The 17416-nt window shown below is 44.9% G+C and overlaps 2 protein-coding genes across 3 annotated transcripts; both read left to right on the top strand.

The window, feature by feature from the left end:
• The first annotated feature begins 639 nt into the window (after positions 1-639).
• Positions 640-4322, top strand: vps72b (vacuolar protein sorting 72 homolog b). The gene is made up of 6 exons (XM_012817903.3): positions 640-1000; positions 1136-1288; positions 1547-1670; positions 1789-1965; positions 2587-2731; positions 3309-4322. Exons 1-6 carry the CDS (start codon positions 884-886, stop codon positions 3718-3720), a joined length of 1128 nt encoding a protein of 375 aa, XP_012673357.2. The 5' UTR covers positions 640-883; the 3' UTR covers positions 3721-4322.
• A 648-nt stretch (positions 4323-4970) lies between these two features.
• On the top strand, positions 4971-17119 carry tmod4 (tropomodulin 4 (muscle)). Of its 2 annotated transcripts, none has more exons than XM_012818114.2 (10): positions 4971-5075; positions 10047-10213; positions 10693-10849; positions 11855-11977; positions 13951-14043; positions 14352-14482; positions 15369-15476; positions 15998-16141; positions 16345-16489; positions 16669-17119. In XM_012818114.2, the coding sequence occupies exons 2-10, from the start codon at positions 10106-10108 to the stop codon at positions 16689-16691; spliced, it is 1032 nt and encodes a 343-aa protein (XP_012673568.1). In that variant the 5' UTR covers positions 4971-5075; positions 10047-10105; the 3' UTR covers positions 16692-17119. The 2 variants fall into 2 exon arrangements, with proteins under 2 accessions (XP_012673568.1, XP_012673569.1); XM_012818115.2 differs by lacking the exon at positions 4971-5075 and adding an exon at positions 5109-5175.
• Positions 17120-17416: the final 297 nt, after the last annotated feature.

The following is a 17416-nucleotide window of genomic DNA, read 5'->3' as shown; positions in this document are numbered from 1 at the left end:
GACTAGAGTGTGATGAATAGACACACCACTGAGCCGAACCTTTCTGATTCAGCCCTGACGACTGCCGGTTTCCTCTTACTAATGTAAAAGGTGGGCCCATGGGAAGGTGAGCTAGGGAGGGACAAAAATGCAGCTTGGCTAGATTATTGCAGTGGTGTCCATAGCACGCTGACAATGTGTTGTGTGATTACCATTGTGAAAGAGGTTGCACAACACTGAAATGCATAGGTGTGGTATGCTAAACAATAGCTAGGAACACTTAAAGATGGAACACCATCTTTACATGAGAAATGTATGTACTTCGTAAAATGTAAACTGGGAATAGCATCCGCTTCCCAGTGTACAAGACTGCAATTACAAAACATCATGCAAAATGAGCAAACTTTCATTAACAGTGTCCATTAGCAGATTTATTAAAACAAAATCCACGCACTGAGTTGTAAATCGTACCGCTGGAGGTATTTCATATTAATATTTCTACATGATGTTGTTGTTTACACAAGAAACAAAAAAAAATCCAGCCAAAGTTTTTGCCGAAAAGGTTGTAATGCAAATATTGCTCTAACTTTAGAAACGGCACCTAACTGCCCCCTGGTGGCAATTTAACATTCAAGGCTCCATTGGTTGGGTCTGAAAATGTGTTTACTCATCTATCGATTGTGCTGGATCATCCATACATATTCTATTATGCACCTGGCTTTGAGTCAAATATTTCTGTCCCTCTCAGCCCTACGCTGAAATAATCGCCATACTAGCTGCACATTCATTCTGAAGTATCTATGTCGCAAACAAAAGGCAAACATAAAATCTGTCCATAGCAATTAACATAGTAATCATTTTTAATTTATTATACTGTTACATTTCATTTTGTAACTCGAACAAAATGAGTTTAGCTCTTAGTCGTGCCCATCGGAAGACAGCGGGGAATCGCATGTCCAAACTCCTGGATGCTGAGGAGGAAGACGACTTTTACAAGACAACATATGGTGGCTTCAATGACGTGGGTCATTTATAGTGCATGTAATCATATCCATTGTGAATGTTATTCAATTGTTATTATATGCCAGATAATTACAGATACACCACATTGATGATCACTAACGATAAGGTCTTATTTTCAAATAACTATTGGTAGGAATCAGGAGATAATGAATACAAAGGCGATTTGACTGACACAGAAGACGAAGTGGACAGTGACTTCGATATTGACGAGGGCGAAGAGCCAGGCAGTGAACAAGAAGACGATGGCCCTCGAAGGAAATCTAGGGTTGTCACCAAGGCCTACAAGGTACTGCTGCCAGATGCCGTGACATGTTTTGAACGGAAAATAATTCATGTACTCCACGTGTGGAGTGTAAATCATGTGTGATCATGTATGCAAAAGTTTGGAAAACACTGTGTTTGATGAATAGGCTATAGGGCACAGAAAGCATAGGCACTTATATGGACGGTAACATTTTCTAAATGTATGAAGACATTGGGCATGTGGCACAAGAATAGTGTGGTTGTGTGTGTTTACAAACGCTGTATCATCGGTTGACATCAGGAACCAATCAAGACGATTAAGCCCAAACTTAAACCCAAGAGGCAAGCAGAGCCCCCCAGGAAGACAGCCAAGGCAAAGACGGACAAGCACAAAGTCCTCGAACCGCAGGAGGACCTCACCAATAGTAAGTGCTCCTCTGTCCTCACCACCCGCCTGTGCCACGGAAGTGTGCACAAAGGGCGAGATAAGATTTCATCTAGTCATGGTTGTCTGTCTCATCCGGTGACTCATGTTGACCGCAGACAGGAAGTCCGTGCGTCAGTCCACCACTGAGCACACACGGCTGACGTACCTGCGGCTGCAGGAGAGGCAGGTGGCACCGCGGCGCAGGAAAGGGGCTCGGCACGAGCGACCTTTGACCCAGGAGGAGCTGCTCGCAGAGGCTAAGGTCACGGCGGAAATCAACCTCAGATCGCTGGGTTAGAGAACACACACAAAACAAACACCTACACACACACAAACAAACAAACACCTACACACACACAAACAAACACATACACACACATATCACATTTATGGGACGATGAAAGCATTTTAGTGTATGTGCCATGGACAGAGATGAACCTGGGTGTACATTCACTCAAGGGAATGCCATTCATACAGCAAGGTTTTTAACTCTGAACACATCTCTATATGACTCTGAACATATCTCTATGACAGTCTTGGTTGGCATGACGATAAGTCTCGGGGTACATTCCATCTTATCTGACTAATGTAGTACACAGGCTGCCAGTACGTTCACTGTAATATTATCTTTAAAAACAGATGGCTGAGGTTTTGCTTGTTGTTCACACACAACTGTTAGAAATCTAAATTTTCTCAGGGATACAATGTTATCAGCCACGTTAATGTAATGTTTTCTCAGTGTTGTTGTTCTAAAACATAGCGAGATTTGCAAACTGTCCGGTTATCTTGCAATGCCACAGGCATACGTCAACCCCAGGGGAAGTTGCAAACAGCGGTGACGGTTACACACAGCAGTTGTGTTTTTGTTTTGTGTTGTTTGTCACGTCCGCTGTCTTCACCTCGCCTTGCTCCAGAGAACTATGAGCGCCTTGAGGCCGATAAGAAGAAGCAAGTCCACAAAAAACACCAATGCACCGGCCCCACCGTCCGCTACCACTCTGTGCTCATGCCCCTGGTGTCCTACCCGGCCCTGAAGGAAGAGAATGTGGATGTTGAAGGGTACGGTAGACCCTTTAAGTCTGTTTCCTAGCAGTGTACACAGTTCTGGTTTATCCTTGTGCATGGTAGTTTGTTAGCATGTAGTATTTACACTGTTGTTATTGTTATCAGATACTTCATGGAATGTCTCTCAGTTCCTCTTTCAGTTTGTATCTGAAGCATTCTTTTAGTATCCGTATTCAAGACTAGAAATTTGGAGAATCTGAGTTCTACGTGACTACGTGACTACTTAACTACGTGACTACATGACTAGGTCACACCAGTGGTATGGGTTCTATAATGAAGCCAGCTCAGTGATCTTAGATGCATTATGTCTCATTGTCCATTTGTGTGCTATTTACATTGAAGTCTATTCAGAATAATGCAAAAATGCAACATGACCATGTTATTCACAAACTTGATAGTTTCTATTCATTTTCAAATCTTTAAGGTACCTCCAAGTAACCCCGCAAGTCCATGTGTGCCCCCATTTTAGTATACTGTACAAGTATACTAGGCATGTGTTTTCGGGCCATTTGACAAACGACCATTGATTTGCACACGATTTGATGTTCTCGTTCTGGTATTTTTCCTCCAGTTTGGACCAGGACCCCCAGTGTCCCGCTCCAGCGCCCCCCCAGTCTGAGCCGTCCCTCCCCAGCGCCCAGCCGCACCCCCCGCACGGCAAGTTCTCCCGCACGTACATCACCTTCAGCGACGACGCCACCTTCCAGGCCTGCTTTCCCCGAACGCCCCGTCCTCAAATCCCCATGCAAGAGGTCTGCCCCGTCACCCACAAGCCCGCCCTGTACCGAGACCCCATCACGGACATCCCCTACGCCAACCTCCGGGCCTTCAAAATCATCCGGGAGGCCTACAACAAGTACGTAGCCGCCCACGGGCTGCCCAACCCTGGCCCTGGTGCAGGCACCAGCACCGCAGCGGTAGAGACCTTCTCAAAGGGACTGAGGCAGAAGCTCACTGTTAAGCAAGGCCTGGTCACATTTTAGACTGTCATATGGGAGGACAGGTGGATGTTGAGGGGCAGGATAGCTATATACCTCATAAGAGATAGGGTAGCGATATCTACTGTTGTAATCATCACTGTAGCATTGTGCTGAGCTTTAAAGCCAGTTCAAGCGGATTGTATATTCATGTACATTTATAAGTGTATTAATGTAAATTTGGTATTCTTGAATAATAGAGGAATGTTTTTGTCTGTTGTGTGTGACAAAGCTTAGTTCAAATTAGTATCTTGAAAAATATTTGTTGGTAAGGCTTACTACTACTTTGATTGTACAGCTGGCTGTTATTTCTGTGTAGTCCTTCTTACAGAGTAATAATAATGTTATTATTTGAAATCTTCCAGTGTCTTACCAAGTGTACATGCAGCTTGGTGTCATCAGAATATCTTGTCTGATTTTTCTGATAATGTGACTTTCCATGTTTTCTGCATTTTTATTCAGAGTGCAAGAATGATGTCTTTTACTTGTGCATGGTATGAGCAATGCCTCCTCACACGGGCAAGTAAGTGCAGAGTGTCTCCATAAACATCACAAGTGTTTTCATATTCATTCATTTGTAATGGCAAAATAAAGATGATCAAGTTTAGTTAAACTCACCATGTTCTTTTTTTGAAACAGGGGTAATCTGAATTTGGGCACCACATGAGCAAGTTATTGTTGGAGTAGTAGTAAGTAGTCAACAGTAGTCAGAAGGCAACACCAAACCCTACCACTAGGTGTCTCGGTGATCCATGAGTCCTGCAACTGACTGAGGGCTAATATAGCAGCCCACCAGCTTTGCTCTACCCTCTGTCTCCCTAATTCTATTTTTCATCGTCCTCTTTCTCAGTTACTGCTCTTTCTCTTTGTCTCTCTCTATCTCCTCTCTCTCTCTTTCTCTCTCTCCCTCTCTCTCTATCTCTCTCTCTCTCACTCACTCTCTCTCTCTTTCTCTCTCTCTCTCTCTCTCTCTCTCTCTCACTCACTCAGATTCACAGTCACTCTTTCAACACCAAAGTAATAAAATGCTGAGCTCACAAAGTGGTGCCAGTATCCCTGCCTCAGCAGCACAGCCCAGAGAGCAAGGCAGCGGGGGAGTGACAGGCAGCGGGAGCGAGCGCAGGCGCGAGCACCAGCACGAGGGAGGGGGTGGCAGAGGGGGAATAGGAGAGAGACACCGGGGGTGGCGTGTCTGTGTGGGTGGGTGGGTGGGTGGGGGGGGGGGGGGGGTTGGGGGGTGGTTGTTGGGAGGGTGGTGGGGGGCGAAAGGGGGGCGGAAAAAAAGAAAGAGAAACGACACTCTTTGATTCCAACTGCAGGCTTTGGCTGGTCCGAGGCTTCAGCTGTGAGACACTGAGGAGGTAGGTTGGGGGGCACTTGTGCTCTGTTGAATGGGGAGGCTGTAGCCGTCTGTTTGGGGGTGAAGTTATCTCTGTGCGGGCAGCCAGCCGGCTCTAAGGGGTAAGGCTGCTAATACTCGCTCCGCTCATGTGTGTTGCTAGCAGAAGCAGGGGTCAACTGTGTGCTGTTGAGGTACAGCCAGTCCATAGGGGGGTTATCCAACAAGTCAAATTTTGTCTGCTCATTTAATATTGCACATTTTAGCAGTTTCCATAGTGTTGTGGCATTTACTGCATTTGTTTTAGTTTGTTTATATGTCTGCTGTTTGTAACAAGTGCAGTTGCTGAAAAAGATGATTCTCATAGTTTTTCTGATATGACTCCACCGTAAGCTGTCAGTATTGACATTGGTGTGCAGCCATTTAACTTCCATGCTGATCCCAGATACTATGCAGATGATAAGTCATGGTGGTATTGCGATGGATACAGCAAGATCTTTGGCTCGAAGGACAAGATAGCTCTCCTGCAAGAATGCACCTGATGTTTGAGAATTAGAATGTATTCTAAGTATCTACAGTACTATTGGTCATTACAATCGGTGCAGTTACTTATATAACATTTAACGTGCGTTAAAGCACCCTAAACCCCTGTGTTCCTCAAGTCTCTGACTTTCGTTTTCATTCATTTGGTTTCTTTACCAGTCGTTTCCCTACAGGTCATTAGTTCATATGGATGTGGTGTTTTACCCCCTGGACTTCTCATGGTGTTTGGCAGGCTTTGCGAAGGCGTACCCTGAGCTGGGGGGGGCGGTAGGGGGAGGGCAAGATTTACAGTGTTAGAAGGAGCTGACTTGAGAAGCTAAAATTAAGCTGGGGCTGATTTGGAATTTTACACTTGGGCGGTAAGGCCGGTGGAGCCGACCTCGCGAATGGTGTGAAATCTTCCGACCTGACAGCCCGAGAAACCCGACTCATTGCGTTGGCATTCCCTGTAATGGAAGGCCACCTCAGCCACCTCCCGGGAATCAGGAATAAAAGGGAACACCTAACTGAACTCTAAGTCTAACCACCTGTAAGTTAACTACCATATTACAGTGGCAGGTAGGGTGTGACCTAACCACCGGCCTCTTCTGTGATACCTGGTTCCCTCAAAAAAGGTGAGCTAACATAGTTCAGCTTCTTTGCCCATGCATCAGAAGAATGGTATCCATCTCTGTGCCACAAGAACTGGTCCCTCCTGTCATGCTGTGTCCCATTGACAGCACAGGGTCCCTCCTGTCATGCTGTGTCCAGTTGACAGCACAGGCCCCGCACTCCTGTCATGCTGTGTCCCATTGACAGCACAGGGTCCCTCCTGTCATGCTGTGTCCAGTTGACAGCACAGGCCCCGCACTCCTGTCATGCTGTGTCCCATTGACAGCACAGGGTCCCTCCTGTCACGCTGTGTCCCATTGACAGCACAGGGTCCCTCCTGTCACGCTGTGTCCCATTGACAGCACAGGGTCCCTCCTGTCATGCTGTGTCCCATTGACAGCACAGGCCCGCGGCAGAATGGTAATGCTTTCCGGGTCTTCATTTCGATCATTCGCCGCAGGCCCTTCTGAAATACCAGAAGCGTGTTGGGTGTCTAAATTCAAGCCAAACCATTTCATATGGGGGATTAGTATGCTGTGACCTTTGCCCCCAAGGGGTCATGCATATCGTATTACATTTCAGAGATGGGGTATTTCAAGGCATTAGTTAGAAGAAGATGGTAATTGCCAGTTGATCTGTGTTGATTTTTAATGTATAAATCCCATGGTGCATTTGGTGGGGATGTGTGATTCAGTATATGTATAACTAAAGACAGTACCTATCGAAAGATATGCTCCCATCTGTTGATGTTGACTTGGGCTGACAGCGGTCTTTGCCATTTGACATCCATATCAGTGGATGAGTATAGCTTTTATTTTTGGCTGATACAGTTGAAATTAAATGATGTATTAATTAGCAATTTGTTCAATTCCAGGAAAACTATCACATTGTTTGGTGGGTGGGGGTAACAGCAAATAGTAAAACATACTTGCACATTGTTAAATATCTATCTTCATTACTGCGCGGCTCACAGAGAAAAAAACAAATTGCTGACATTCCTGTAGCTCCAAAGGGTCTGGGTGTCGTTGGCCTTGACAGGTGACAAACACAGAGCCGAGCCGCCCTGCCACTGCTACTGAGGGGTTGAGACGGACGTCCAACGGGAGTTCCCCTGACAGGTGCGGTCAGCAGTTGTTTTTCCTGGGAAATGTGACATGCTCATAAAGATGTCACCTGGCCAAGAGTGAGGACGCAGTTATTATGAGGGCAAGGACGGATCCTTGTCTGCCCTTCAGCGAGAGCGTGTGTTGTGTTCTCTAGATGATGGAGTTTGTCTGCCCACTGCCTGGCAGCTCTGCAGGAAATATAGAGTGAATGATCGGTGGAAATAAAGTCCACTTTATATGGATGGGGAAGTCTTAGTCGATGGAGGATTAACTGCACTGGTGGAAGTTCACCTGCAGCATGTGTAGTGTTTCAGTGTTCAGTGTTACAGTGTTTAGTGTTTAGTGTTTTAGTGGCTGATGAAGGAAATAACTCAAACCAAGAACTTTGCTGTAGTTTTAGTTAATGGGAGCTGTTTGTCAACACTATAAACCATTTAACATGATTTTATTAAATTGTAAATAGCTCATACAGTTTGGTAAACAATATTTGGCTTTCAGTACTTTAATTTTTACACTGTAGTAGTTTACACTCTGTGGCGTCCCACTACCAAAGGGAATGTCTATATAGCATAGGTGTCCCACTACCAAAGGGAATGCCTATATAGCATAGGTGTCCCACTACCAAAGGGAATGTCTATATACTATAGGCGTCCCACTACCAAAGGGAATGTCTATATAGCATAGGTGTCCCACTATCAAAGGGAATGTCTATATACTATAGGCGTCCCACTACCAAAGGGAATGTCTATATAGCATAGGTGTCCCACTATCAAAGGGAATGTCTATATAGCATAGGTTTGATTGACCTGCAGATCTGATATGAAGAAATGGAGGATATGTTTCTTTTCATAAGTCTTAGAAAGATGGTTATGTAATGAACAGCCTTCAGAGTGAAGATATGAATGACTTCATGCATGCAATGATGACCTCTACCTTTACAGGGTGTGGCCCATGAACAGTTGTGGCCTCACAATCCAAGTGGAAATTCCCAAACATGCCTCCCTTTAAATGATTATCCCTCTCAGAATAACAAAGTATATGCAGTTTGATCTTGTGTTGTATCACCGGCTTTACAAATTAGAGGCATACTGGCTCTCCAGTATAGGGACACTTCTCAAGGATTACCCTTAACTCTGTTCTTCTTGTGAATGAATGAATGAATGAATAAATGAATGAATGAACCTTGTTCAGCCTGTTGTGGTGCAGGAGGTTATGAGAGCATTCCATGTATCAGTATCTGGAAGGAAACAAATACGGCACACATCCTCACACTGTGAACTTTCCAACTCCCAAAGCATGCTTCCCTTGTTGTTGCCCTCACACACACTCATTTCGAGGGAGAGTGTGTGGTCGATGTTTAGTGTGAGGTTGCTGTAAGCTTGACTAGGTGTCACTGTTCTGGAACAAAGCTTGTCGTGTTGCTTAGATGCGAGGGTGCTTTGCAGGGGCGAAGCTTTACCGCCTGCCTGGGAAGAAGCTCAGAGTGTGGCGGTCTAGTGCTGTGTCTCACAGCAATGACAGAACATTCATCGCCCAACACCACAGTGTTACCCATCACGTCACTGGAGCTCCATTATATCTGCCTGCCAGTCAGTCATTCCAATTCCATGATACTTTTCCACAGAGTCTAAATGGCTTTGTATATATACAAGCCCTGCATCAAAGAAACCCAGAAGTAATCTCTAAGCCTTGCCTTTGAGCAGGCAGCACTGTACCGTACTGTAAGTCGGATGGATGACAGGGTCGCTCAAAGGAATGAATGCGAATGCACTGTCTCTGTGGCTGCTTGTTCTGGCCAGGCCAGGCCACCTGGGCGTGCTAATCTCCTGCTGCAGGCCTTCAGTAGACTCCCTTATCAGAGGCCATCACAAGCGGGAGGAGAGGTGGTGGAGGGTGGCCCGGGTGGGTGTGACAGGGAGGAAGTGTCAGTCTGTGATAAATAAGGGATCACCGCGCACCGCTCCACTCCTCTCGGCTGCTCTGTAACTCTAGACCCTTTGGTCAGCCTTCAAAACCAAGAATAGCACAAGATCTCCCACTCAGCCTTTCTTTTTCTTCATCTTCTCTCTCTCTCTCTCTCCTCTTTTCTCTCTCCATCTATACGTTTTCATGCACACAGAGGCTTCCCTCTGATACCACACCTGTGGAAAGCACCCTCTATATATGCCATGTTGGATGATTACCGTGCGTAACCTGAGCATGGAGTCATATGGACCAGTAAGGCCCAGGGTATGCAAAGGGCTTATGGTGCCCATGACCTGCTGTGTGCTGCATTCAGATCAATCTGGATTTTATAACACCATGAAAGGTGTTCGCTCCCAAGGTGATTTTATAACACCATGAAAGGTGTTCGCTCCCAAGGTGATTAGTGGCAGGCCATAGATTGGCTCACAGAGGAGACCCGAGCTATGTTAGGTGCAAGGGATCATGGTCTATATCCACGGGAACTCTCCCTGAGGCTTGTGCTCAGTGCATAGTGGCTTATTGTGTCTCATCATGCTATCAGTGAGATGGGGAGGAGGGGGAGTAGTGCCTTCTCATGGAGACTCATTGGTTGAACTCTTGGTCTCTGTCTCTCTCCGTCTGTGTCTCACTGTCTCTCTCTCTCTCTCTCTCTCTCTCCCTCTCTCTCTCTCTCTCTCTCAATTCAAATCAACTTTAATTCAATATGCTTTATTGGCATGACCATTTAAAAGAAGGCAGTGTTGCCAAAGCCTGACCTAGAAACCTGTTTCCTTGTCCCCTTCCTACAGACTGAGCCCTCTCTCTGTGGGGTTGTGGTGTGACGTAGGACTCCAACCAGCCAGCCAAGATGTCCAAGAGTGACCCACGGGACATTGATGAGGATGCCATCCTCAAAGGGCTCAGCCCTGAGGAGATCGATCAGCTCGAGTATGAGCTGCAGGAGATGGACCCAGAGGTATGCAAAACATACACACACATACACAACCACACTCACACACAAGCGTGCACTCACAAATACACACACACACACACACACACACACACACACACACACACACACACACACACACACACACACACACACACACACACTCACACACACACAGTGCTTCAACTCCTATGAAAACAAACACACAAAGGTTTTTGGGGGTATTGAGGACCTGCTCATAAGGATGGACACGACAGCTGAGGAGCCCAAATGTGTCCCCTTCACAACTACATCTCACAGGTTCTGTTGATCTGTTGATCTGATGAGTGTCACTATGTGACACTACTGTGACACTCCTTTCACCCCATACAAAATGTAGGGTCAGTGAGTTTAATGCTGCATGGAAGCAGAATTGACAAGAACACATCACACAGAAACTCACCCTTTAACCCCCAAACATATATTTTGTGACTGAACTCAAAAACTGGCTTCCATCGCATCTGCAGAATGCCATGCTCCCCGCCGGTTTCCGTCAGCGTGACCAGACCAAGAAGACTGCGACGGGCGCGTTCGACCGGGACGCTCTGCTGGACCACCTGGAGAAGGAGGCCCTGGAGCACCCAGACCGAGACGACCTGGTGCCCTTTACCGGAGAGAAGAAAGGTATTTACCAGCTTCGCCCGCTTGATATATCATCCCAGTTTTTTCTTGGTAAGGGAGTAGGCAGAGCTTCCACACATACAGTACATGGTAGTCCTACCCTTCCGCCCTCATACCAACACCCCCAATGGTGTGGATGGGCATCTGGGGTATTTGGAGCACTAGCGGAAACATCACAAGGATGCAACAACTCAGGGCACCTAGCAATGAACCACAGAAGGTGGACAATACAGAGGAACTGATGACGGGTGCTGTGGGTCACATGGTTTTGCGAGCCCAGAATTGTCCCCGGGGTGGAGATGCATCATTCGACTGTTGTGTGATGCTTGTGCCAGCATGCTGTCAACTCGTCTCTGAAAGGCCTTGGCACACTAGCCTCATCGCCATCAAAACAAATCCAGTAAAACATAAGCAGCAAGCATGTCATCAGCGATTCTGGTTCAATCAAAAGATTAGCTTCAATACAACCTTTCAATGTAGCTTATTCTCCACCAGGATCTTTCATCACACTTACTGCTACTAAATACTGCATGCTGTAATATGACTGAGGTGAAGAAGAGGAAGAGAAGTCACTTCATTATTACATAATGATATCCTTATATTGTATTCCAAATATTATGGAGAAAAAATACAAAACTTATAATGCATGGTAAGTAATGAATTAACAGTATCTGTATTGTATTTTTTGTCAGAGACCTATGCATGATAAATAAGCATAGATATGAAGCTATCACTGTCCGTTTTGATGTGTAATAAGTGCTTTTTAATGAGTAGAGACCTCTTTGAGTGTCAGTCATTTAGCAGACTGTTTTAGCGCTGCAGAGATGGTTGTGGAGAGTGTGCATGGGGGCTGGGCATAATTGACAGCATTGTTTTGGCTTGACCCTGATCCTGGCAGGCATGCAATGCCCAATTATTAGATCAGGTGCTTAACTCTTCTCAAGGGACTGCCAGTTGTTTACGCTCATCTCTCATCTGTACTCTTGACTGACCTCCTGTCTTCTCCAGGGACGGCTTTTGTTCCTAAGGCAGGAGCGGGAAAGATCCCAGACAGCGAGCAGATCACCCTGGAGCCCGAGCTGGAGGAGGCTCTGAGGAACGCCTCCGATGCTGAGATGTGTGACATTGCAGGTAACACACACACACACACACACACACACACACACACACACACACACACACATGAACATGAAGTAATCTCATATACAAAAACATGAATACAGAAATCGTTAAAATGAATAAGGGTGTCCCTATATCCTTGACCTTCCATGAATTCTGTCCTTGTAAAATACGAGTTAATCCACCGAATCATCTGTAAATTGTAAGGCCAACGTCACATTTTACAGACGCATGAGAGCCAAATACATGATACAGGGTCTCCAATATCCAAGCCTCAGCAACTAACAAAAATAAGCTGGCCAAGGGCCACAGGCCTGACATGAGGAGAGGAAGGCAGAAGGAGGGAGGGAGGGAGAGGAGGAGGAGGGAGGGAGAGGAGGAGGGAAGGAGAGGAGGAGGGAGTCGGATAGCTTGGGTTAAACATGTCTGCTTGGCCATGATACTGTATCGATTTACACCAGAGAGGCAGGCCGCCACTTGGAGGCAACATTCACAGGGAGTGCAAAGCAAGGTTCTTGTAATAAATATTGAACTGTAAATGTAATAATATTATCCCTGATATCTATAATGCAGTATTAGTTTGATGAATCCACCAATATATTGAACTTGTGGCATGTAAGCTATCAACTATTCTCTTACAAATTCATTACAAAATCACGTTCAATATTGTGAAAGCTTACCCTTCCTAAATGTGTGAGATATTTATTTCAGGCTGATGCAAATGTTTCATAAAATGTTAAACAAGGGAATCACAGCTAGATTTGTAATGGTGGGACTGTGTAACAGAGGGGAAAGAACTTCCAGTGGAACTAACATTCACAGGAATCTCGGAGCATTAGTGTCAAGTCTTTGGGCACAGTTGGATCCAGTCCACTGCCGAGGCAACAGAACTCTTTTTTTGTCTCTCTGGCTCTCTCTCTCTTACACACACACACACACACTTTCGCCCACTCGCTCACTTTCTTTTTTTGTGTTAAGCACACACACACACACGCTATGAACAGCATTATGTGAGTTTCCGGATGGTCCCACCAAGTTTGTTTTTGAAGTCAAGCTCACATGAAAGATTAGTCTGTCACAGCCCCCTCACTGAGAACACAGTTTTAACTCTGGAAAGAGTCCAGACGAGGATTAAAGCTTCATTAGCCTCTGCTATTCTCTCTGTTTTGTTTTTACGGTTGAATCCACTCACACCAAGTTGGCAGGAAGGCAGCTAACTAGATCGACAAGGATAACATTCCTTGAAAACATTCACTAGAATTAGCATTATTCCTCTAAAAACACATTTCCTACTTCCCGTGGAAAACCAACTGTAGTATTTGGGAGGTCAGTGAGAGTGAGGTGCGCTGTGGATTCACTCCTGAGTACATTTGTGTGACGTTATCTGGTTCCCCTCCTCTGACCAGCTGTCCCCTTGCTCCGAGCTGCCCACAGAAGGCTTTCCCTGCTTTGGGGCTCTTGCTGTCACAGCAGTTGCTGTCACACAGTTCACTGGACCCAGGCTAGGATGGTTGTGTGAGCAACACTACCTAAGGGCAAGCCAGGTGCTGCCCTCTGTTGGTCAAACAGGCACCACTGATCTTCACACCCCACAGGGATCACAGTACTTCTAGAGGTCACTGTGTGAATTGTGGTGCTATAAAAGCACCATAGATGTCAAACATCAGTGGGATTTTATTGTGTGTCTGGAGAGGACAGGGCAGGAGATGAAATTAGAATAAATGAATTGGAAAATTATCTGTTACATTTCACCCGAAACGGTTTGCTATATTGAGACAGTGATATCACACCCCATTCAGGTTCAAGAAAGACATGCTTTTCCTGCGTTGTCATGTCATAAAATGGGTGTGAATTATTTGCATTTACACCAATTACCAGTTCAAAAATCCAACCTCCAATCAACCAACAGACGTCACTCTTACAGTATATTAGACCTCTTATTAGTCTTATATTAATTCAATGAAATGTGTTTTGTGTCTTTGCAGCTATTTTGGGCATGTACACACTGATGAGTAACAAACAGTACTACGATGCCCTTGGCGGAGTGGGCACTATTGTCAACACAGAAGGCATCAACAGTAAGTACACATACACAAGAGCACTTCCAAGGGTGCAACAGCAAGTACACATACACAAGAGCACTTCCAAGGGTGCAACAGCAAGTACACATACACAAGAGCACTTCCAAGGGTGCAACAGTAAGTACACATACACAAGAGCACTTCCAAGAGTGCAACAGTAAGTACACACACACAAGAGCACTTCCAAGGGTGCAACTGATTTGAATATCAAATAAACGTAAAATACATACAATAAAAAAAAAATCAACTGGTTCTGTTCAGTGTTTTTACAATTTCAATACCAAATTGTGTATATGTGATTTTAGGTGTGGTGAAGCCAGATGAGTTCAAGATCTTCCCGGAGGAGCCCCCAAACACCACCAATGTTGAGGATACTCTGTCAAGAATTCAGAAGAACGACAGCGGTCTGGATGACGTCAATTTGAACAACATACCGGTAAATCTTTTTTCTTTTTATAATCATGTCCTGGTTTAGGCACAGGTCAGCTCTGAGATATCCCTCTTTGCACCTACTAATCCTGTATTTGCGTTTGGGGGGTGAGAGCTGGGTGATACGCTTACTTCAGTACACCAGAAGTACATGCTTTTCCCCATCCATTAGCCTCTACCTTAAGGCAAATCTAATAAGATAAATGACATGCTACACATTCGTGTCAACACCCTGTCACTGCTTAATGCTCTCTCAAACAGTCAGTTTTAGATTTCTCCTACCATGCCGGTGTGCATTTTATCTACAGCCATGCGCCATTGTTATATTTTACTACTTGAGTCGGGTGCTGCGTATGTACAGTATAAATATACCTGTTGAGTTAGGTGCTGCGTATGTACAGTATAAGTACACCTGTTGAGTTAGGTGCTGCGTATTCACAGTATAAATATACCTGTTGAGTTAGGTGATGCGTATGTACAGTATAAGTACACCTGTTGAGTAAGGTGATGCGTATGTACAGTATAAGTACACCTGTTGAGTAAGGTGGTGCGTATGTACAGTATAAGTACACCTGTTGAGTAAGGTGATGCGTATGTACAGTATAAGTACACCTGTTGAGTTAGGTGCTGTATGTACAGTATAAGTACACCTGTTGAGTTAGGTGCTGTATGTACAGTATAAGTACACCTGTTGAGTTAGGTGCTGTATGTACAGTATAAGTACACCTGTTGAGTTAGGTGCTGTATGTACAGTATAAGTACACCTGTTGAGTTAGGTGCTGTATGTACAGTATAAGTACACCTGTTGAGTTAGGTGCTGTATGTACAGTATAAGGACACCTGTACTACTGTTGATATTTGAATGCGTTATGACGCTCGCTATCTGTTCACAGGACATTCCCATCCCAACGCTGAAAGGAGTTTTTGATGCCATGAAGTCCAACACTCATGTCCAGTACCTGAGCATTGCTGCTACCCGTAGCAATGACCCTGTTGCACTTGTGAGTGCTTACTTACTGGCTTATTCATCAGTACACTCATACTCACTCACTCACTCACTCACTCACTCACTCACTCACTCACTCACTCACTCACTCACTCATAATACCATGTATATGATCTTATTACGCATTACTGAGTGCCATTTAATGAGCACCATGGACAAACTCCCTGCCACCAGAATAAGACTTTGACAAAGAATACTTTAAAATGGGAGTAATCCTCTAGTCTGACACTCTGACAAGTCGGCAAAAAAAACTTCTAGTAACAGCGCAAAAAGATAGTTGCTTAAAAAAAGATTAAGATTGGACAGGATCAATCAGATGACATCCCACTCACTTATACTCGCTACTCAGATGCTCACCTGTTGTAAAACAAATTAATTAATTAACAACAGCAGGCATGGTGACCAAAAACTATACATTGCCAGTACTGGCACACACACAGACATAATCACAGTGTTATGTGTCATTGGTCTGTCACAGATGCTTAAATGTTTTCCCACCTTTTGTTTATTCTCCAGGCCATAGCTGAGATGCTTAAAGTTAATAAACAATTAATAAGTCTTAACATCGAGTCCAATTTCATCACCAATGAGGGCATGATGGCCATTGTCAAAGCCATGGCCTCAAACAGCACACTCGCCGAATTAAAGATTGACAACCAGGTGAGTCATTCAAACTGCACTACAGCCGATATTTTTTCATATATTGTTAAGAGGATTTTTGGGCATTTAAAAAATATTTTAGTGACAACAGCACTGTGGAATTAAAGACATTCCGCAGAGCAAAACCAGACAGCCTATAGACATTAGCTGTGGCTCACACACTAATTATCTTGTCTTCAATATCATCCCCCATCATTTCACAGAGGCAGAAACTGGGTGACTCAGTGGAGATGGAAATCGCCACCATGCTGGAGAACAACAACAGCATTGTCAAGTTTGGATACCATTTCACCCAACAAGGCCCCCGCGCCCGAGCAGGGATAGCCATCACCAGGAACAATGACTTCAGTGAGCACCACTTCATTTCATCCAATAACTTCATCCTTGAAGTAGCACTTCAAAAATATTTGTATATATTATATTTATGTATAGTAGGGAATTTATTTTTTGATGAACTGTTCTTTGGGTCAAAAGAGAGCTAAAATATTTTGATAAATAAAAAAAAACTATTTGTTTTGTCTTTCCAGTTCGTCAACAGAGAGTAGGATGAGGGAAGCAGAAGTCGTCTCCTCCCAGCGGCCATGTTGAAAATGTCTCTGAGGCGTCCTGCTGACACCACGGCAGCTGGCCATCTCCCCCAACGGACCCGGTGGCTTGCAAAGGACCTTCCCGTGTTACCTGGCTGGGTAGCTCACTGTGAAAATGCCATCTCTGTGAAAATCAATACCATCATCATGCTTTGCTGTTTGTTGCCCTTTGGGTTTGATGAAGCCGGCTGTGTGGATGCAATAAAGTCCCTGAGGTCGTCATGCTGTGAGAGGAACATCATGCATATTACCCATGTAGAAACGACAGAGGAAGTGTTTGTTGTAGGTCAAATCATTTCACTCATCCATGCCAATTTTTCAGTATGGTGCTTCTAACAAACGTTCTTGTAAATACTTTAAATAAAAGACGCTTTTAAGTTTTGTATTCCCACTAGGCTTCATAATGTCTGTGAAAATCTGGAGACCTTCAAATTAGATTTACAAACGTTAGATTTGTTTTGTTAGCTTGTTTCCAGCTTTCAATGCAGCTGCTGTAACACAGCCCTTAAGCCCTCACCCACCCACTGTGATGCACTTAGACTGTCTTGTTAACCTCACTCCCTGGTCATTGTCCCACTCCACGGTCCCTGCAGCTGATCACTCCAGGCGCCCTCTGAGGCGGAACTCTTCAATCCTGCTCCAGTGGGTCAGGCCGATCCTTATCTATTTTTACTCATCTGTCTGGGGG

Source organism: Clupea harengus, chromosome 11, assembly GCF_900700415.2.
Source record: "Clupea harengus chromosome 11, Ch_v2.0.2, whole genome shotgun sequence".
NCBI classification, from domain to species: Eukaryota; Metazoa; Chordata; class Actinopteri; order Clupeiformes; family Clupeidae; genus Clupea; species Clupea harengus.
Note: the sequence above shows the minus strand (reverse complement) of the source record. Positions and strands in the feature narration are given on the sequence as shown.

Bases quoted from the DNA above. Each gene is read 5' to 3' on its own strand.
- vps72b (XM_012817903.3), top strand. From the start codon at position 884: ATGAGTTTAGCTCTTAGTCGTGCCCATCGGAAGACAGCGGGGAATCGC. The intron at 1,966-2,586 runs GTTAGAGAACAC...GCCTTGCTCCAG, and splicing joins AATCAACCTCAGATCGCTGG to AGAACTATGAGCGCCTTGAG. The intron at 2,732-3,308 runs GTACGGTAGACC...TTTTTCCTCCAG, and splicing joins GAGAATGTGGATGTTGAAGG to TTTGGACCAGGACCCCCAGT.
- tmod4 (XM_012818114.2), top strand. From the start codon at position 10,106: ATGTCCAAGAGTGACCCACGGGACATTGATGAGGATGCCATCCTCAAA. The intron at 11,978-13,950 runs GTAACACACACA...GTGTCTTTGCAG, and splicing joins TGAGATGTGTGACATTGCAG to CTATTTTGGGCATGTACACA. The intron at 14,483-15,368 runs GTAAATCTTTTT...ATCTGTTCACAG, and splicing joins TCAATTTGAACAACATACCG to GACATTCCCATCCCAACGCT.